Source organism: Hypomesus nipponensis, chromosome 25 (assembly GCF_054491055.1).
Source record: "Hypomesus nipponensis isolate SF chromosome 25, ASM5449105v1, whole genome shotgun sequence".
NCBI lineage: Eukaryota > Metazoa > Chordata > Actinopteri > Osmeriformes > Osmeridae > Hypomesus > Hypomesus nipponensis.
The window spans coordinates 11,552,568-11,574,419 of record NC_140385.1 but is presented as its reverse complement, the minus strand read 5'-3'; the positions used below and the strand labels follow the sequence as shown (position 1 = coordinate 11,574,419).

The 21,852-nt window shown below is 45.7% G+C and overlaps 1 protein-coding gene and 1 non-coding gene across 3 annotated transcripts; both read right to left on the bottom strand.

The window, feature by feature from the left end:
• Positions 1-1,010: 1,010 nt before the first annotated feature.
• kirrel1a (kirre like nephrin family adhesion molecule 1a) lies at positions 1,011-19,414 on the bottom strand. Of its 2 annotated transcripts, none has more exons than XM_084691428.1 (15): positions 19,149-19,414; positions 9,916-10,065; positions 8,531-8,680; positions 8,112-8,269; positions 7,662-7,812; positions 7,115-7,220; positions 6,722-6,870; positions 6,407-6,534; positions 5,976-6,102; positions 5,633-5,733; positions 4,415-4,631; positions 3,924-4,031; positions 3,325-3,452; positions 2,838-2,951; positions 1,011-2,579 (listed from the first exon to the last, which is right to left on the bottom strand). In XM_084691428.1, exons 1-15 carry the CDS (start codon positions 19,192-19,194, stop codon positions 1,920-1,922), a joined length of 2,493 nt encoding a protein of 830 aa, XP_084547554.1. In that variant the 5' UTR covers positions 19,195-19,414; the 3' UTR covers positions 1,011-1,919. The 2 variants fall into 2 exon arrangements, with proteins under 2 accessions (XP_084547554.1, XP_084547555.1); XM_084691429.1 differs by having other exon boundaries at positions 2,838-2,915.
• Positions 19,415-20,595: 1,181 nt separating this feature from the next.
• trnar-ucu (transfer RNA arginine (anticodon UCU)) lies at positions 20,596-20,669 on the bottom strand. The gene has a single exon. It is a non-coding gene; the product is annotated as a tRNA-Arg (tRNA).
• Positions 20,670-21,852: the final 1,183 nt, after the last annotated feature.

The following is a 21,852-nucleotide window of genomic DNA, read 5'->3' as shown; positions in this document are numbered from 1 at the left end:
TTTTTATTTCTGTAATACTGTGGAAAAATAATTACATACCATTTTTAAAAAATATTGAAGATAATGAAATAAAAAAATGAAATTTTGATAACTTTTGTTGTACATCTTTTGAAAAGTTTTCTCTGCTACGAAGAACAGTACAATAAGATTAACATTGGATTTCTAAATTCAAAGACACAATAATACAGGATACAGTCCTACCAGAGGTATAAAAGTATTGTAACAGGATTGTGTGAGAAATGATATCGACATACTGTAATACTGAAACACACTCGCGCACGTGAACACATACAGACATGCACACGCATACGGTACACGCTGACATGCATACAAGAGTAACGCACACACGCAGGTAGAGTACTGTATGTATGTATATGCTCTACATACATAACCGTGTCTACTCACACATCTACACAAACACCCTGTACAAATAGACGTGCCAGCATACACACACACAGCCACTTCTGCTCACGCTTTCTCTCTCTTTCTCTCAGATACACAATCACACACCACGATGTCAATACCGAAGACAAACCTTAATTGAACTTCTCCATACACATTCTTCTCTGGCCGGTCGCCTGATAGTGTGCGAGGGCAAAATTATGTAGAGTAGCGACACGTTACCCTAAGGCCCCTCTGTTCTAAATCCCCTTGCCTCCCCCCCCCCCCCCCCCACGCACACACACCACATCTCTCCCTGTGTGTCAGTAGGGGTCACCAGGCCTGCTTCTCTCATCTCCATCTGCCCAAGCTGCCTCAAGGCCCCAACACCTTGGTCGTCCCATCCCACCACCTGCTCCTCGAAGGACCTCCGTGATCTCTACTGCATATAAATGCTTGTGACGCCAGGTCTAAAATAAAGAACAACATGGACACTTGGCACAAAGATTTTCTTAATATACCGCCCCAAATACCTTTACTGAATCCTGTTGGCACCTTCATGTCAAAATTCAGTTCCACGAATGTTTCTTTGCATTTTAATATCCCCCCCCCCCCACCCCCCACCCCGAACACTAAGACTCTCAAGTTCGAACATTTGGTCCACACACTTCCTTGACAAATATGACAAAAATAATTCTGCAACGTTAAAAAATAGAATACAAAGCTCTAGTCTGGTGTGCAAAATGAAAGAGACATATACAGATATATAGATGAGGGAAGTCTATAAGCATGAATACTGTAATGCAGTGCAAAACGATGAGCCCACTTAACCAGCACCATGGCAAATACTGAAGTGGGGCACTCGGGGATATATATGTGCTCTAAGGTCACGTCATAAAACAAAAACAAATAACAAAATGGTGGACAGTAATGACCCTCCACCATTTGAGGTTCCGACTGATTAGGGCATACCAAATTTGACCGTAGTATTTCCTGTGATATGCTTTAATATTGAGCATTTATCACATAATGGAATAAACTGTCGAAAAAACACTCCCTCTTGTCGTTATAATCTAAATTCATAGCATATGCTAATCATTTCATGAAATGAGACATCAAATCTCTTGTTTTTACCTAGTCCTCTTTTTCCTAGTCCTGATTGTGACTTTCGCTATCTGCTCTTTCAGAGCTCGGATAGAAACACATTGGGAGTTAGAAAATTCCAGATTATTAGGAATTCCCTTCCCTGTCTCACCAGAATACTTTCTCTCTTTTTTCACAAACTGGATTCCTTTTTTGTACTCGCATCCTCCCTGTCTCCTGGGTATGTTTTCCTATGTGTTTTTGGGTGTATTTGTGCGTGAGCATGTGCACAAGTGTATCGTAGTTGATGTGTCTGAGCCTGTGTGTGTGTGTGTGTGTGTGTGTGTACTTGTATGCATGCACGTGTGTGTGCCTGCGAACGTGTAAATGTGTGTATAAGATGCACCTCACCCTCTTCTATTGAAGCGTGTGTGTGGATGGGGTGTAGGGCCACCTCACACGTGTGTCTGCATTCTCTGCGTGTGTCGGCTGTGGGAGTAGTCAGAATGCTGCGAGGTGTAGGAGAAGCGGGTGGAGCTACCGTATTTCCCCAGTCCAGTCTCTGAGCCCGACGGGGCCGCTGGCCCCACCCCAACCCCCACTCCAGGCCCCACCCCCACTCCTGGCCCCACCCCCTGTCCCACCCCGTACATCTCATAGGAGGGGCCGGCCTCCAGAGGAGCCAGGCTGGGCGGGGCGAAGCCCATGCGGTAAGGATAGTGGGAGGGGTAGCCGTAGTTGTCATAGGCCAGCTGCGGAGTGCTGTCCAATAGGCTGCAGTCTCCAGGGAAGTCAGGGGTCTGTGGAGCGGAGTTAGGCGGGGGCTGCTGGCTCTGGCCGGCCCTGGTGAAGGTGTTGAACTGGGCGTAGCTGTTATGGGAGAGTCTAGACGGGGGTCGGGGGTCGTAACAGGCTGGCCGGCCGGGGGTGGACAGGGGCCCGGGTGGGGCTCCGCCGCTGGCCGTGGCCCCCGATCCTCCGGCACTGCTGCTGATGGAGGCAGCGCCCCCTGGTGTGTTGGAGGGCCGGTAGTCAGAGTAGTGCATGGAGCGAGAGGCAGGTCGGCCCTCGTCGTGGGTTGAGGCACGTACGTTGTAGTAGCCGTTAGTAGGGTCCTGGAGAGAGAGGAAGACACGTCAGGTCTTGTGAGATAGAATGTGTGTGTTTGTGTGGCTGGACAGTAATGTCATTTAATAGGTCTCCCACAACAGTTGTGTTTTTTTCCCCACTTACACTATTGTGGTTCACCTTTGTTTGTTTCGTATTGTTTGTTTGAGCCTCTGTGCCAACACACGTTTCTACCCCCATAAGGATGGAATTTTATTTTGTATTGAATTGAATAGACAAGTTGGTGATGTTGGTGTGTGTGTTACCTTGAGGTCATACTCCTGGCGTGTGTCCAGCGTTTCACTGCGCAGGTCCTGTTTAAGCTCTATATCATCTTTAAAAGGCTGATTGGAAGGAGAGAAGGACACAGAGGGAAGAAACTAAACCGTCAAACAACGAAAAAAACAACAAAAGTGGCGGGGAAGAGAAGTGCAAAGCAAAGGTGGGAGGGAGGGAGAGGGGGAGGAAGAAGAAAAGGGGGGAAAAAAGAAGAAAAAAAAAAGGAAGAAAAAAGAAAGCGACAGATCGGATTTAAGTTGAAAAACGCCAAAATTGTCCAAACGTCAGAGCAATTAGGTCGAAGTGAAGCAAAAGAAAAGCCGGAGCTGGCTTAGGTTTGACGTTTAGTGTTTCCCAGAGATGGTGTTCTAGAGGTTGTACAAACATGCTTTCGTTCGAACCCAGCGGAGATTCCTATATATCCCTTTCTATGTACACAACATAACCCACTGGTGCGTTACCATGGCGACTCACCGAGTACATGGCCTTGACCATGCGTGATGCCGTGGAGACGCTGGCGGAGTCTTCCTCCAGACTGTGGGTCTCCTTGTTTATTGTCTCGACCTTGATGTCAGGTTTACCCAGCGTGACCCCGCGACGACCTGGAAGAGAAATTCCACCCCGTTGAATACAGATAACGCAATACCCAGGGAGTTTCTATAGATACAAATCTGTTCCCTGCATGTGTTTTCAAGGCATGATGCAGGGGGTTTAAGGGGAACACAGACTTGCGTCTTTTCGAGGTAAGAGGACTGTAACTTGGTGTTAGTCATACTGTGTGTATGTGAATTAAAGGTTTATTGTCTGTTATATTTAGTCAGTGTGTGGCGAAATTGGTCAAATCACAGCAGAGTTTACTGTAACGCCATTAATTTTATGATTACGAAGTATAATACTGATCTCCCTAAAATGTATATCTTACTCCTTAAAGCTCCTACAACTGCAGAAAAACCTCAATGACTCCAAGATGAATTCTTTAACCTTTGAGATTCTCTCCTGCCTCTTCTGAGTATTACAGTCTGTTTTGATCTGATGTGACCCATTTTGCCCCTTATGAGTTGGCTCAAACTCACTGCCTTTGCGCTGCCGATAGAAGATGAGCACCAGCACCAGCAGACACAGGAACAAGAGGATGGTGCAGCCCACTGTGCCTCCTGCTATGACCCCCACTGGAACCTCCTCTGAGACAGACAACAGAGACATGGAGAGACGAGTACGTAGAGAGAGAAGGACAGTGAGACGTGTGTGTGTGTGTGTGTGAGAGAGAGAGATGTAAAAGGGGCAAACGGAGAGAAGGGGCAATAAAGGGTTAACAAAACACAATATAGCAAAGAGGTCAAGGGCACCGTATAAAATAGGTGCAACTATCTGCCCTATTAGACTAATGTGTGTTCGTCAATGCATTACATACCCTCATCCTTTATCTATAGTACATTCATGAAAAATATATGTGAATAGCTTAACCGACTTTACAATTGAGGTCAAGATGAATCTAGAAGGGCTGTGTATAGTGTCAGGAGGAAGGATCGGGTTAGAGGGGGGGTCGGGGTGATTTGGGCCACACCTGTCTCCTCCAGGGTGATGATCATAGTCCCGGGTCCAAAGGCGTTCCAGGCGGTACAGTTGTAGGTGGACAGGAAGTCGGACTCCATGACGTTGTTGATGGTGAGCGTGGAGAGGACGCCCCCGCCCTCGGACACGGGCTTGCTCTGCTCCACCGTGTACCTCTCCAGCAGGGTCCCCTTCTCCTTCTCCCACACGTTCTCCTTCCACGCCCACACCTGAAACACACGCCGGAGTCAGACGCACCCAAACTGCCCGCTGGACGTCCACTCGCTGGGAGCTCAGCACACGGTGTAAAGAAACATATTCCCCTAACAAAATACTACGCTCACACCGGCTCACAACCCACCAATGTGTGAATCTCACACACCACGCAACCGATTTGCGGCTAGGGCTATTCTGGGGTGCGGGTTTGGGGAGTTGGTAAGGATCTTGCACACTTCCCAACTTTAAAGCTGTTAAAAGCAGCTGTATAATTCAGGATGAGGTACAAGAGCTGTTAAAAATGCATAAGGCCAGATGTTCCGGTAATATGCCCATTTACTGTGGAAAAAGAGAAACTCTAGCTGTGGCATTTACCGGGACAACTGTTCCCTTCCTACCCTTCATATTTTATAAATCTTTTTCTGTCTCCACATTAGAGCCAGTCCGCTGAGTCAGGCTGAATCAAGCTCACTGAACAGAGCTGCAGAAGAAAGTACTGTCCCCTACACACACAAATGGACACCACACACATGCATACGCACACAAACACAAAACATGCACACACTGAGTTCATCTGGACCACAGTTGACAGAAGGCAAGACAGTGTCAACTGAATTCTGGACACTAGAACTTAGTGTTGCCATTAGAGTTTGGTTTGTTTATCTGAAGGGTCACTGGAAAATTCCAGAAGATCTTTGGTGAGTCACAGCTTAGAGAAGAAGTATGAGGACCGAATCTAAAGTGTATATTCAACCGAGGACATGAGTAATGTTCCAGGTGGCAACCCTTTACTTGGAATGCTGCTAGTTAAGCATTCATGAAACATTTGTGAAAGATTGATAAGCATGTAACAAAGCATTTAAACTCGGTTGATTGTTTCAATTGTATTCAATAAAATACTTCAGTAAGCTGTACCAAAAAACTAGTTACAAAGACAAGAAAAAAAGAAATATCCATTGTGTTCTTATTCAGTTGTACAGATTGTGTACGCAAAAGTTTGGAAGAGCTCACTCACTATTTTGTCCGGGGGTGGTGAGCTAGCGATGTAGCATTTGACCTCTCCTCTTTCCCCTCTCACGGCGTATTGGACTGGCTCACTGGATATGATAGGGGGGCCTGGGGAGAGACAGACAACATGAAATAAACAGAAAGACTACTCGTAACCACTGTGTGGAAGAACAGGACTGAAACCATGTCTGTTCTGTCCCTTTATGTTATATGCTGTTTCCTGTACGCTTTCTGACAGTGACAACCTGCAATCTACAATTAAACACTGGCACTGACACACATTCGAAATTAAACTATATCAACTGACCAATAGTAATATAATTGAGATAATTAAGTTTCAAGTTACTGACCGTTGACAGTAAGTGTGACCTCGGTCTCTCCCACTCCTATCCTGGGAACAATTGCCTTACACACATACTGGCCTGCATCCGCCTGGCTCACGGACTTCAGATACAACTGGTTGTTGTTACTCAGCACCTAAGAGAACGAGAGACACAGAGAGAGATGGGGGGAGGGAAAGAGAAAGAGTTTTAGATGGAGAAGAAAAGGATGAGACAGACAGTGAAACAGAAGGAAAGACGCGGAAAGGAGGCAATTCATTGCAAAACGGAGGAAGATACGGAGACACATGGGGAGGGGGGGGGGGAAGAGGCTTCCTGTAGGTGCAGTTCTGTGGGCACATGCAGAGCCCTTTGTGACATTGCTTATAAAAAGGGCTATTTAAATCATATTTGGCGTGAACAAACAGAGAGAGGCAGGGGCAGAGGAATATGACTCCCACCATGTTGGAGCCCTTCTTAGTCCAGGTGAGGGTGAGGGGAGGGTTGCCGGCCCACTTGCAGTTGAGGGTGACATCAGAGTCCATGTCCACAGTTACCGGCCTGGGTTCAACTATCAAGATAGGACCGACTGGGGAGAGAGAGCGGTATGGTTCATTAGTGTGTACATATGGCTCATGCACGGATGTGTATACTGTGTACGTGCGCACATTGTCTTTTCTAAAAACAGGCAAACTAAGAGAGAGAGAGAGAGAGAGAGAGAGAGAACGCAGGAGAGAGACAAAAACTGCCTGAACTGAAGCTGTCTTCCAACTCACAGTGGACGTCGACCAGGATGCTGACGTTGGTTTTGCCCACGGCGTTGAACACCAGACAGGAGACCGGCTCCGTGAAGAAGGAGTGGTCAGCCTTGGTGGTGAACACGCTCTCCCTCGCCCCCTGGAGAATGACACCCCCCTTCGCCCAGCTGAGAAAGAAAGAAGACGGCAAGTTTGAGACAAAAATAACCCCTGCATCCTTACTTTGTGTATCCATATGTTGACACACCTACGGTGGAAATTTGTAAATGAACACCAACCATATTAAACCAACCGTATTTATCATGTTATCTCTAATCATCCTGAATGGGATAAAATACACTGCGACACAGTGAGTGGTAGTGATAAACCTAGTCAAGGTTAGGGATATTAGTTTGACTGAGTTATTCAGACCTGTAGCCCATTATTGGAGGGTTAGCGGAGGCCTGGCAGGTGAAGGTGACTCTGTCCCCTTCCAGGACTGAGCGTGGCTCAATGGAGAGGGTCACTGTGGGGGGGTCTGAAGACAAAAACACACACAGTCACCCAGGGTCATTCACATTGAAACAGTATCGGTTTATGACTAATGTGAGATAAGCTCAATATCTGGTAGAATCACGGTCTGAACTGATGGTATACTTGAGACGTCTTTTGTAATCGTCGCTCGGCCCAAACTTTTGGATTGTGAACCTCATTCTAAAATGTGAAAAACCGAAATTTCACAACCACAAAAAGCACAAATTCACAATAGCTGTGAGGACCAAGTAGGCACATTAAATGTTTGTGGACCAAACAACCAACAGAGAGCTATTATGAGGTGCTAGTTGCAGCAACAACAAAAAATACTGACACAAAAACACCTTGCCATAATTCCCTCAAACAACCCTAACCGTAACCCCGGAAAAGGCCTAACGCTAACCCCAACCTTAACCGTAACGCTCACTGGTTGTCCCCTACTCACGGTGAACGTTGAGGGTGACGGTTGTGCGCTTGCCGGTAGGCACGGCCAGGTTGGTGGCCACGCAGCTGTAGTTCCTCCCTGTGTCTGTGTCGATGGGGTGGATGGGCAGGAAGCTACGCGTGGTTACCCTCTTCCTGTCTGGTAACACCTCCTGCGGGAGAGTGTGTGTGTGTAGAGGTGAGGGGGGGGGGGGGGCGAGCGGGCAAAACGGTCAAGGGATGGGAAGGGGTTGGGTGAAGAGCGAGGTACGAGGGGAAAGGAAGGAGGGAGAAAGGAGGGAGGGAGGAAGACCAAGAAGGAGAGGAGGGCAGAGAGAGAGAGAACAGAAAGGTCGGTTCATTTCCAAGAAAGAGCGCTTCCCACACAATTAACACGAACGAATCGCGCCGAGGTCTAGGCGCGGCTCCGTGTCTGTCATGCGCTGCGTGTCGACGTGTGTCGCTAGCTCACAGTGTTGCCGACGGCCCCCTCCACGGGCAGCCCGTCCTTCAGCCACTCGATCGTGGAGGGGGGCTTGGCCCCCCGGGACACGCAGCTCAGGTTGTACGACTCCCCAGCGTCGAGCAGGACCTCCGGACCCCCATCGATCACCGGCTCATCGGGGGGGACTGGACGACAGCAAACACACACACACACACACCGACACACGTCCCAAGTTACGTATGCGAGCGTGCGCGCACACAAATGCCCGGTCTATGCAGACAGAAGTGCATGTGCAGGCCACGTGTGCACAGCGTGCTGTCGAACGATGCACAAACAAACGCAGGACATGAATGTGCTGCACGCACTTTCTCTCTATGTTACTCTCTCTCTCGCAATGTTTGGTTTCTAATATACACACACACACACACACACACACACAGGCTTACTGAGTACGGTGAGTTTGGCTCTTCTGGAGCGCAGTGCAGCATCTGGGGCCTGGCACTCGTAGAGGGAGTCGTCAGAGAGGTCAGCAGAGAGGATCTCCAGGTTGTACTGGCCCAGGTCTGACACACGCATCACACGGTACCTGGGCCAAGCTGTGGAGACATCCAGACAGTCAGACACACACACACACACACACACAACCCAAAGAGAAAATAGCCGAGGCTGCAATGGGAACACACACGTGCATACACACGCTCGTGCATATACTTGTGTCAAAACGACGCACACTCAATCGCTTCCCCATCCCCCTCACGCACACAGCTGTGCTGCTGTATTTCTCATTCACCATTAGGGGGCACGTTTGCTCTCTTTCCCCGGCATGGGGGAAAATGGAAGCGTTATGACAATGCTCTTCAACGTTGCTGGAAGGTCTAATGCATATGCCATATCTTCCACCTATACATACATCTCAAGTAAATCCTTTCACTGTCACTGAAATCCGTTCAGGCTTCAGATGGCAGTGTTGGCTGTGTTAACCTTGTGTGTCCTTGTGCGTGTTTGCATGTGTGCTTTCTACGCGTGTATTTGCATGTGAAATGTTGAAAGAGCCAAGGCGTATGAAAGGCAGAGAGAGGGAGGGGAGGGAGAGAGACAGAGATGAAGCCTGTGTGTGTGTTTGTGTGTGTGTGTGTGTGTGTGTCTGTCTATATGTGTGTGTGTGTGCGTGTGTGTGAGGCACCCAGTGTTCATTCACATGTTTCTATTTAAAAGCTTTGGCTTGGAGCACTGGACCATTACAGTAACAATATGATTAAAAGGAGAAGAGGGAGGAGAGAGAGAGAGAAAGAGAGAGAGGGACAGAGAGAGACAGAGAGAGAGAGAGACAGAGAGAGAGAGAGAGAGAGACAGAGAGAGACAGAGAGAGAGAGAGAAAGGAAGGAAGGGTGAGAAGACAGATGATGAGGCCGAGGTAAGGGAGCAGCCGAGGAAGAGAAGGAGGGAGAGGGAGGAATGAGAGCGGGGTCGAGAGAGAGCCGAGGCAGAGAGAGAGAGGGGGGAACAGAGAGAGTGTGAAGCAAGCAGAGGAGGGAAGGAAAAGGGGGAGAGCGAATGAAGAACGAGAAGGGTTGAGCATGAACAGCGGCATAGAGAGAGAGAGAGAGAGAGAGAGAGAGAGAGAGAGAGAGAGAGAGAGAGAGAGAGAGAGAGAGAGAGGTGGAAGACAAACGAGGAAAAGGAAGAAGAGAGTGGAGTCTGCGGAGAGAACGAGAGAAGGAAACGGGGGGAAAGGAGGGGCGTCAACGAGAACTGAGGTACAAAAAAAAAATGGGAGGGGAAGAAAAGAGCAAGGACGGAGGGAAGACAGCGGACGGGTGTGGAGTCTCACCCCGGAGATCTTCTCCTATGCCAAGGGCAAGGCCGTCCTTGGTCCACTGCACGATGCCCGAGTAGTTAAAGACCACACAGGACAGTATCACCCTCTGACCCCTAACCACTGACTGGTCAGCTGGCTCCTGAGAGAACCGCGCAGTCCACACTAAAGGAGAAAGGAAGGAGAGACAAGGGTTAGGGGAGACATATATATACAAATAATATATATATATATTCTGGATATAGAGAGAGACAGAGAAAGACAACTTTTTTTGTACACTATTTGTACGTCACTTTGGATGAAAGTGTTTGCTATAACTGTTAAAAAAAAGAAAAGGAGGACCTTGATCTAGTCATTGATATACAGATTGGAAAGACAAGGCGTAATTGTACACATACCAAAGGCAAAACATTTCTGTGGGTTTTGTGGCTCGATTGATTGAAACTGGTTTCCCATCAACAGCGGAGTAGACAAGCCACAGGGACATGATAGCGTGTCTGCTGCTGTTGTACAATACACCGAGATAAGTTCAAGAGAAAGGGATTAAAAAGAATGACAGATTGAGAAAAGTGGGCGAGAGAAGACTGGAGCTGCTGACTCGGGGGAAGTGAGAGAATAAAGACGGAAAGAGACCAGACGCAAAGACTCACGACCCAAGGGGTCTCACCCTACTTTCTCTCTCTCCCTCTCTCATGCCTTTATTTCTTCATTCCCTTCTGTCTATCTTTGTTTCTCTCTTTCTCCTTCTCTCTTGCTCTCTTACCCCTCATTCCATTCTGGCTATGAGTCATTGCCCAGGCCTCCCCTCCCCACCAACAACAGTGGATGTCATTGTCCACCCGTCCGCTAGTTAAGAAAGAGCGAGAGAAAGAGCGTGTGTGTGTGCGAGAAACAGAAAGAGGGAAAAGATTCGTCTTTACTGTTCCTTCGGATAAAACGGCATTCGTCTCAAGTGTTTTGACCAAGTGTCCTCCAAGAGAAGGGGCTTTTGTTCTATGCTGTGCAATGACACGTCATAATGAACTGTTCCTCGTGAAATGACACCTAAACAATGGGAGAATGACAATCGCCGTCGGCTTTCTGCCTCGCTTGTTGTTTTTTGGCGCTGTATTCCCCTTTCTTTATCCCTTTCTTTCGCTCTTGCTTCCTATTTCTTCTGTACACATAAAAAATGTTGTATATGTCTTTTACTCATGCTGCTTTCTATTTCTGTGGTCTTCCTCCCAGTTTCTGGTTGTAGGGGGTTGGAGGCGAACTGTCACAACTCATTTATCACATTAAATATCAGCCCTCCAGCACTCTCTCTCCCTTTCGCGCAGTTCTCGTTCTCTTTCTCTCCTCTCTCCCCCTCTCTCTCTCTCTCTCTCTCTCTCTCTCACCAACTCCTCCGCCCTCGCTTGCTCCAAGCCCTGCAGCCTTCCTCTGAAGGTCCCCATCTCTCTCACTTTCTTAACAACTGCCATATGCCTGTGCATCCCCCCATGACCCTGAGTCACTCTCTTCCTCCAAAACTCCCTTCCCTTCGCTCTCTTTTTCTCCCTGCTTCACCTATGCGTGCATGCATTCTTCCCCCAGTCCTGATAGAATTGGGGAGACTTGCTGAGGTCTGACATTCCCCATAACATGTAAAAACTCGGTCATGCATAGAGGTTCTTTCACTGGCGATAACAATTGGAACAGGGTCAAATATAAATATTCTGAAGTTAAGAAAAATTATATAATGTATACTTTTGTGGTAGTAAAGCACTACGTTCGGGTAACAAAACAGAATTAAAAGCATTGGTCCCAAAACCCAAACACGGTAGGACACCGAATTAAATGCTGCGTAGATTGGGATTTGATACATTTGCACAAACTAGCAATACACAAAAACTCTGTACACTACTAAATTCTCCATGTTTCTCAATTAAATCCAATTCTTTCCAAACCGTGAAGGTTCTCTAACCACTGTGTGTATCACAATGTTCCAACAACAAACAACAACATAGCCCCAGGGAAAGCCAATCGGTCCCCTCTACCTTCAACAGTGTTGTACAGGGTATTCCCTTCACTGCCTCCTATGAAACCATTAACAGGATCTAAACTGCATACTGCTGAAGGGGGGGGGGGGTTATACTTCCTTACCATGTGGACCAGGTGAGAACACACAACCGCCTAAGGTGTATTACCTTGATACATGACTCTGTTGGGAGGATTTGAAAAGACAGACTGTTCTATATGAACTTCAACTTACCGAACACTCATCATGTGTGTATACGAGTGTGATTCAGTAACAGGGAGAGAAATCCAAAGCTATACATAGAGAGCAGATGGAAAGAGAAACGACAGGAGCGACAGTGTGCGAGAGTGAGGGTACTTGTATTCTTTCATTATGTGGGTTATGCTGCAGTGACAAATTTAGAGTGTCCTGATTTCCCTGAGTCAATGATCCCCTAGATACCATTGAGATACTTGAAGCACCCTGGCCGTACAAAGACTATGGTCACAAAGAACTGTGACCGTGACCGCACAAACATGTAGTTACAAGAGCAAAGCCATTTCATCCCACACCCCCACACGCGCGCAGACACAAACACACATAAACACATGACACCAAAACCTTGACACTTAGGCTTACCATATGCTGTCTACACACACGCATGCACACACATCCAACCCCAACCATATAATAGACACAAAGAGGTGGTTTTGTGGACACAGATTACAGTGCATCAGGCTCTAGACAAAACCACACGGTCAATAGGAATGTCCAACGAGGAGGCTTTCCCAGTCTAGGATCAGTGTTAAGATACAGGAAACCTGCTCTCTGGAGACAAGGTGACACAGTCTGACTACCCAGACACAAAGCAACACCGAACTGTCAACATAGCCACAGAGACGCAGGCAGACAGGATCACATAGACAAGGCCCTGCATTATCCCACATACAAGTAAAACCATACTGTAGGTAGCTGCATAACTTGAAAGTAATAAAACAATTGATTGCAAAAAAACAACTAAAAGCTATTATACAGTGCATCACAAAAAGGGCTTGTTTTAAATGTTCCCTTGATTGCTATATTGTATGTATAGCTGCGTAACTTGGAAATCAAAGTGACAAAAAGATGATGTTATGGAATCCTAGTGCGCTCGACGATGATTGATTAGTAAACGTTATGCATGGCATCAGTCACATGACCACAAACAGGGGCCAATAAAGCAATGTCTGTTCGCTTTTAATCAATACATCAAGTTCTTCGTCTATCTATTGCTCCATATATTCCTCTATCGCCCTCTTTACAAGTCCTTCTGCCTTTCTCTCCCTCTCTCCTCGCTGGCCAATCCCGCTCTTCCTTTGGATCATAGACATGCGTCACCATAGCAACAGCTGACGTCCAAGTAACTGCCCCCCCCCCCAAAAAAAAAAAAAAAAGTTTTCCGTATGTGTGTATGCACGCGTGTGTGTGTCTGACGAAATCCTCCCTTGAGTTTGGTACACCCATTCTCTTCGAAACATCCATCATGATCTCATCCTCCCTCCACCTCTCCGATTCATTGTCCAGCGGCCACCCAACTCTGTCCTCCTCTCTCTTTGTGTCCTCCTCTAAAGTTGTTCTTTAATATTCGTTCTTTGTCCCCAGACATCCCTCCTTAATGCATGGATCACGGTATTGACTGCCCAGAGGAAAAAGTGAGGCGAGAGAGAACAAAGACAAAGGGTGGCAGATGAAAAGTGAGGTGTGATGGATTGGGTATAATGTACGTATGTATGTTTCTAGGTATTTCATTGTGTACGTATGTATGTATGTCACGGGGACAACATGGCGACTTGAGTAGAGTGGCCCTAAATGTATTTCCATGCTAATGCTGGGCTATAGGACGGAGGGAGAGAATGGTGGGAGTGAAAGGAGGGGACATGCTGAGCTTGCTGACACCATGCCACTCAAACACAAAGGTGACTTCTGGAGGTGGCGAAGGAAACAGGGGAAGATGAAGAGAAAGAGAATGAGGGAGACTCCTTTGTTTGTCTGCCGCATTGTCGGCCCGCTTTCTGATTCTCTGTCATCTTACCTAGGTGTCCTCCCCCTGACTACTATTCCTCGACCCCTCGCTTTCTGGATCTCTCTGTCGCCTGGTCCCCCAGTCTCAGGCTTTCTTTCCTTTGTCTGCCCAGAACATACTTTGAAATGATCGCTGCCCTCCCTCCCTCCCTCCCTCCCTCCCTCCCTCCCTCCCTCCCTCCCTCCCTCCCTCCCTCCCTCCCTCCCTCCCTCCCTCCCTCCCTCCCTCCCTCCCTCCCTCCCTCCCTCCCTCCCTCCCTCCCTCTCTCTCTATCCATATTCTCTACTCCTCTACCTTTTATCTCTCCAAGGTTTATTTTTCCCCTGTCTTTTATTTCTCACTCCCTCTACCCATGCAGACCCCTGGTAAAATGGCTGCTGTAGAAACAGATTTATTTGGTAATGGAGGGAAGGAGGGGAAAATAATGTCTATGCTCTTTGTGCCTGTCCGTTTGTTCCTCCTGTACGCGCGTGTGCGTGTGTGTTTGTGTGTCTGGCCATTTTCTCTGGCACTCTCTGGGGCTATTCTCGCACACGTATTTCACATCTGAAGTGCTTTATTTGTATTGAACCTCTGTTAGATACATTGTTACCATGGCTACAGCCAATGAGGACCACTGACACAATGATAGACACAGTGACTATGGCAACCTCTGGGATCAGAGCTGGGTAATATGATAATTCATGGTCGAAGCGCCTGCCACATTATGGGAACATGAATATGCCAATGGATTCTAAAGCCCTTCCTTCAAAATAATCCATTGCCCCTTTGTAAGAACAAGCAAGTGAATAAGGGGCACAGAGAATACGCTGGAGTAACCAAGGGGGACCTCTGGACCAAGATTAACAATAACATCAGCAATCCAGAATCCTGAACAATGTTTATATATTACAAATAGCTAAGTCCTACATTTGTTGTACTCTGATACATATTTCTTCTGATTTTAGCTGGCAAAGTCAATGTCATGACAGAAATCAATAATTCATGACAGTGGTCTCTAATTGATTTGGAGTGCTGACCCGACTAAACCTTATTGAACTGAATTATCATTCAGCCACAGGTTTAAGAGAACAGGCTTATAGCTGCACCCACCAACACCGCGTCTATACCCAGCATTTGGGTTAACACTGATTTGGTATGCATAAGTTGTTATTTTTCAAATGTCGTCATAAATCACCTTCTCCAAGGTCTAGTTTAATTCAACTCCATCAAATTTTATTATGTACTGTAGCCTCTTGCAACGTCAACTGTCACAGACTGCCCAATATAAACCATGGCCTTGACCTCCAGGCAATGTAATATTCATGCAAAACCTCATACAATGTGCATACAGTAAAATAACAATTTATTGCAAGTAAAAAAAATGCTGTGGAAATGTTGAGGTAATTCAGTAAGACAGCTAATGCATGTTTTTACCATGATAACTAAATACATACAGACTGCTCTTAACTGTTTCTGCAGTTTGCTTTTACAGGATAAATAAACTAGGTGGCTAACATTGTGGGGGAGCAACTTTAAGCTGATTAGTTGGATGTCCGACAGTAATGTTGTTATGGTTGAAGGAGACGGATGAAGAGACACAAATCTCTGTCCTCTCTCCCTCCCAAAGAGAAACTAGGAGAGCCAGAAATGAAATGACATCATCAGCATCAGCCACATTCCTACAGGGGGAGGGGGGTACAGCTCGGAAGCCGTGTGTGTGTGTGTGTGTACTGAGGGGTGTGGGTGACAAAAGTGGAGGGGGGAATGTACCAAAACCTTTGAGGGTGAAATAAATCAGCCCCTGCCTCAACAGCAGAGAAACTCATCAGTTACTGCTTTTGTGTGTATGTGTGTGTGGTAGTGTCTACAGCCTCGTCTTCCTCATCATGTGCTCTCTGTTTTAATTCATGTGCTTCCCCTCCTGATCCCCCCCCCCTCCCCCTCTCCCTCTCTCTCTCTCCACTGACTAGAGGAATGCAAGAACCACATCTGGAACTTATTAGAGATGGAGAAAGAGAAGGGGGAGAAAGAGAGAAGGAGAGAGAAGGACAGGGAAAGGAAAAGAGAGAGAGGGGAGGGTTAAAGAAACGGAGACGATGAGAGGAGGACAAGTCAAAGGGGATGAAGATAGAAAGAGAAAGAGAGAACAAGAGAAAGAGAAAGAGAGAACAAGAGAAAGAGAAAGAAAAAAGAGAGAGGATGGAAAGGGGGTGAGGGGGTAAAAGACTAGAAAAGTTGGATTTAAAGAGGAAAAAAAGTACAGGATGAGGACAAAGAGTGAGAAAGAGAGTAGGAGGAATTGATCTTAGCAAGCAGAAAGAAGGACAACAAATATATAAGGACACCGAGAAGAGAAAAATGCTGGGAGAGACAGAGGGATATGTAGAGAGATGATAAGACAGAGATGAGTTTCAGCAGCCATTAATACCAATTACTAGGGTATGCCAAGGCAGGGCATGTGCAGAAGGCATCTTACAGGACCCTGGAGCTGGCGGGGTTGTCTTAGATGTGGGTTAAATCAGTCTGATTTGAGTATATAGCCTTTGAACCCTCTCTTCCATATTCTGTCTGAATGAACAGCACTGCTGTCCCTACTGAGGAACCAGTCAGGCTTGAGTAATCGTCCCTTTCTCTCCCCCAGCCCCCTAACCACAACCCCTCCTCTCTCTCTCTCTCTCCTTCGCTTTTTCGCTCTCATTCTTTTCATCTCCCAACCCCCGAGTCGGCTACCACCCCCACCACCCTCCTCAAAAAACTCTAGTTGCTCTCAATCTGCCCCCCCCCCCCCACACATTTCACCCACCTGCTTGTAAGAGTGCCACCCCCCCACACCCCTTCACCCAAAACAACTTTTTTTGGTCACCCCTCCCCCATCCTAAATTGGTTCTCGAGAAAAAACTGGAGCCACAGTTTGAAAACAAGACCGATAGATTCAGTCTGATGGGATGTAAAAGGACACATTTAGTCAAATCCAGTGGTATGGCCTGACTAAAAACCAATGACAATCCTATCCATAATTAGTTTTACTATGTAAAATACGTCATATCGTTTACTTGGAGACCAAAGACAAACTTAAAAAAATACTAAAAGTATTATCATAGAATATTTTTTATGGAGGCTTAATAATATTTTGGAAGTTGTTTTTGTATTTTAATATGTTGAACATTATGAAGTTATTATTATTTACTCCAGGTATAAACAACAAGCCAGAATATGGCAGAAATTCAAGACATTCTTGGAATAGATTGGAGAAAGGAGCACACGAACGGATAAGGAAAAGGTGAACACAGATGTAAACAAAGGCATTTGTTTGTGCAATTTTCATACCAACACAGAGTAGTAACTATATGGCTACCAGTTAGCATTTTCACAGAAGAATGATTCTACATATGCAGGCCTGGACTCAAGGATTGAATAGGCGTGTATCTAGGGAAATGTCTTTGGCCATAATGTCCAGAAGGTGGTCAGTCCATTGTGACTGGCTGACACATGCTGTACCTGCATGGAATGTTTTGTTGGAGTCAGCATTTCAGGCGGTCTAAGGTATAGTTGCAACACCAAGATGCATTGTTGCAAGACTGTCCACTCAAAATGCTTTTCACAAGAAGGCGTTCTCTGTAATGTACTATTCAGCAGATGAGTGCTACATTACTCATAACATGGACTGATGTTACATTTCCAAAGACAATCTGTAGACTGTAGTGCCTTAGTATGAAGATAGTCCTATGTTAAACTGTCCTTGGAACTGGCTGTGGGTATATGTACTGAGGGTGACAGGATGAATTGGAGACACAAAGGGGATGTCTGCAGATGTCTGTCAAGCATCTAACAGCTTGAATTGGTCCTGCTAGGGGCCAACTTGAGAGAAGTGGACACATCAGCATTCCCATGTGACAATGAGGATGATGGTTTCTATAACATAAGTAAACATGTATGTGTGGCTCTGTGGCTGGATTTCTCATTGTCATGTGAGTTTTTTAAAGTTAATTTGTTAGCATTAAGTCTAGTCCCTCCTTCGATTGACTATGTTGTCTGACTAAAACCACAATTTCCCAAAATGGGAAAATTACTATTGTCAGTAGCTTACTGCGTGTCAACCGGCTCCGAATCGTAAATGTGCGTGTGGCGTGCACGAGGGAACGGAACACAAAGAGCCTTGGGTGACATCATCCTTTACATACCTTTCAAACACGCCCCCTACCTATGATAAAGTGGCCGAGCGGTCTGGTCAGTAGACTGTACAAGCGCGCGCCTTTGCCAGTTTGCGCACACACGCTTTTTTTGTCACATAGAGTAGACAATGAAAAGGTTTGCCTACATGCTCGAGCACAACAGGCAGTGATGTTGTAATCAAACAGGTAGCTTAAGGAATCACATTCTTGGTAAGGCTACCTGAGCACTTGTTTCCTAGCAACTCCATTACACCTAAAATCATAGCTGTCATCGTACAGATATGGAATAGGCCTATATGCATCACATGGAACATATCACTTATGTCTGTACTTCAAACGAACGCCCATGCCATTTTATATATAAAAAACGGTAATTAGTCCAACCTTTGTGTCACGCGCCAGAGCAGGACGCATGCATAGGAGCGGCAGCTGCGCGTGGCAGGCAAGACACTGTCTTTAATAGCCTTGGTGTGTGCGTGCGTGCTTGTATGTGCGCGTGTGTGAGAGAGATCCCTCAAGCTCAACTATTAAGATTACAAAATGTCAAAGTGACTGCACGAACGATTGCCTATTCCGATCCAATTAGAATGTAGCCTATGGATCACGTTCGGGAGAGCACAGTCATTCAAGTCACGTCCAGTAGCCTATATATGCTATTTGAATTTTGCGGCAATAGACACCAAGGCAAAACTAAGGTCGTTTAGTCGGACAGGTTCTTGTGTGAATCAGGCCATGATCATGGCACACATGCACACACTCACACACATATATACATACACAGGCAAGCCCTGGACATCCATTCACACTGCGGCGCATAATGATAACTCCTGGCCTGGGAGGCAACGCAGAAAAAGAGAGCATCTCTCTGTGGCTCGCACATATATGCGCGCGTGCACACACACACACACACACCCGCACAAACACACCCACACACCAACTAACCGAAGCGAATTTGGAGTAGCCTAACTTTTCTTTCTCTCATCAAGTATAAAACGTTTTTTTTTCCAAGCAGTATTAGTGTGCAATCGATTAAGAACGAAAACAGAACTCTTACCATAGCGAAAACTCAATGCCAAACTCAGGAGGAGAAACCTCTGCATGGTTTACCAGACCAGCTAGTCCGTTAGCTCAATTTTCCGTGTGGACAGCATCAAAAACCCTGCTTTAATTTGAGTCACCAGGTAATACGTTATTATAATCCTCCAAACGAATGTTTACGGTTGCTCGGTCGCACACCACCTCCCCTTGCTTCTTTTTCTTGCTATTTAGACCATTTCACGTTTTCCCCCCTATCCTTCGCTGTCCGATCTTGCGTGCTCGGCGGCGGTCCGTTTTCTCATTAGCGGCGCATTCCTCCCTCCCTCTCTTTCCCTCTCTCGCTCTCTCCTCTCACGTCAGCACAGAGCACGGCCCATCTCTCCTCCCTCTACTCCGGTTCAGGACAAACTCACAATGATCATTTTACTGGCGACAGCACAGAGTGAATGATGAATATGACAATAATTGTAATTTAGCTATAACGGTGTAGGCCTATGAGGCCTATACATTTAAAATAAGTATCAAACCATCGGATCTTTGATTTACTAAGCCAATGACAGAAACAATCCGAGTTCACATCGAATCTTTTAGAAACGTGTAATTTCCAGAGGCGATTGAAGGTGTTGTTAAAGGTAGGCCTACCATCAGTTCAGTAGGCTATTGGTTAACATAACTGAGGATTTCTTATGCGCAATGTTGGCAAAAGCCATGGTTCAATCTCACCGCCACCATTAAGTTTTAGACATGTATGAACTACGAGGCTGCTTTACTCAGATAGACTTAGAGCGCCCTCAAGTGCTCGTGAAGTGCCGCTTGCTAAAACGACTAGAACGTCCAGATTCAATTTATGTGCTTCATGTTTTCATGTTGAGCTCTTCGCTGAATTCGGTTTAACCAAACATAAACTGATATTAAGGTTGAAGGTTTACATTTTTTAAGTTAATATGTTGCTTGCTTGACACATGCAACAGCCTATCTACGATCTGTTATTTGTTTTATTGTTTTAAAGCCAGAAAAGTCTCTGTTAATAGTCCTATTTACAAAACATTATTGCTATCAACCAGCAGGCTTGGGAGATTTACATAGACCTATAGGCTTATTTGAGACACATTTCCTTTTTATGATAATGTGATTAGGCCTCGACAGCGTTAATGTTTTTCTAGATTCCAACCGAATGTCTATGCCTACGTGGTGATACAATCATTTTGAATAAACATGATTGTGTCAAATCGTCTCAATATTTTTCGTCCATCATTTGAATTTGAGCGAAACATGTTGATTATAACTGAATGTGCAAAACCATTTACATGTTCTTAATGACCTTGTCGTAAAAAAAGTAGTTGAATGAAGGTGTTGGTAGGTCTACTTCAACGTGCCAAAATGCATAAAAACGAGAACGTCCCTAATTTTGTTAGCTTTATTAAAAAAGGCCACATGTAATGCATGCAGCTCCATTAGTGGGCCATCTCTGCCGGGACTCGAACCCGGAGCCTCTGGATTAGAAGTCCAGCGCGCTATTCCATTGCGCCACAGAGACTGCGCCAATCGGAGTATTTCTCACACGGTTTAGATACTTACATTCCTCTGTGGTGATGCTTTCTGCATCTCTGCAGCATCAGGACCATCATTGGTCGACATTTTGGCTCTGAGAGGTTGGCCAATAGATGGCGCTGTTAGCACATTAACCAATGGACGCGATGCGCTCTCTCAGAGCCAAAATGGAGTCGTGATGCCCTCACTGCACATAGGTTGCAAATCGGCTGCTGTAGATGAATCTTGATTATTATGAATTATTTCAATTTAAGGGACTTGTCAAAACAAGTAACGATTCTGGGGAAGGGACGCAGAAAGTTATGTTGTTAAGTAGGACTAAATATTGTCTACAGTGTATGAGAATCCGCATGTTTAGGATAGGCTACGCTACAATATTTTCCGAGACAGTCGGTTTCGAGGTAAGGCAACAAAGCCTCCTACTATAGAATATTTTATTCCCATAATATTTGCCGAATATTTTGTTATCGATGACCCCTTTATGTTCAGATAAGCAAGGTGCTCTGTATCGATGGAAACGCACCTATCTGCGTTACACTCTGGTTGCATCAGGTGCCTCGAACGCCAGGTGGAAGCAGCATACCCTAGCCTTTCGGATATAGCGTACATATGTATATGTTAATATATTATTATTAACATAGACTTGGACAATGTGAATAATTTGACTGTAAAAACCACACGGTAGCATATTTCAAAAGTGTTGAGTTTGATATTTCCATTATTTTAGAAACCCCCTTAAAATGTATCCCTGAATATAGCCTATAGTGCAGCAGGTAACCAAGGACTTGTAGTGCATGGTTAGCGCCATGAAAGGTCAGTATATGAATAAGAATTTCAATAATAATATGTTGGAAAAAACAACAACTAAACAAACGTAAACAAAGTCTCTTTTTGAAATTTCAGTTAGTTCCATGATAAGATGAAAAGTCATGGGAAGTTATCTAAGAAATGAAATATCTTGTTTTGTTTGGACTTGGATTGTTCCTTTGTCTACATACTGTATATTTGCAGACTTCTTCAGTTATTTAATTAATAAACCAACATAACAGTTGGCAACAATAATACAACCTTTAAAATGTAAAACTTGACTTGTCCTTCCCATTTCCTGGGAAACATGGTGAGCAAGTCAAACTAGGAAATCAGCATCCTCTCTAAACTGCAGGGAACTA

Excerpts from the sequence above, each read along its gene's own strand:
- kirrel1a (XM_084691428.1), bottom strand. The coding sequence starts at position 19,194 with ATGCAGAGGTTTCTCCTCCTGAGTTTGGCATTGAGTTTTCGCTATG. Across the intron at positions 8,270-8,530 it reads AGCCAAACTCACCGTACTCA|TCCCCCCCGATGAGCCGGTG; the intron begins GTAAGCCTGTGT and ends GCTGTCGTCCAG. Across the intron at positions 2,952-3,324 it reads TGGTCAAGGCCATGTACTCG|TTTCTTCCCTCTGTGTCCTT; the intron begins GTGAGTCGCCAT and ends TTGACGGTTTAG.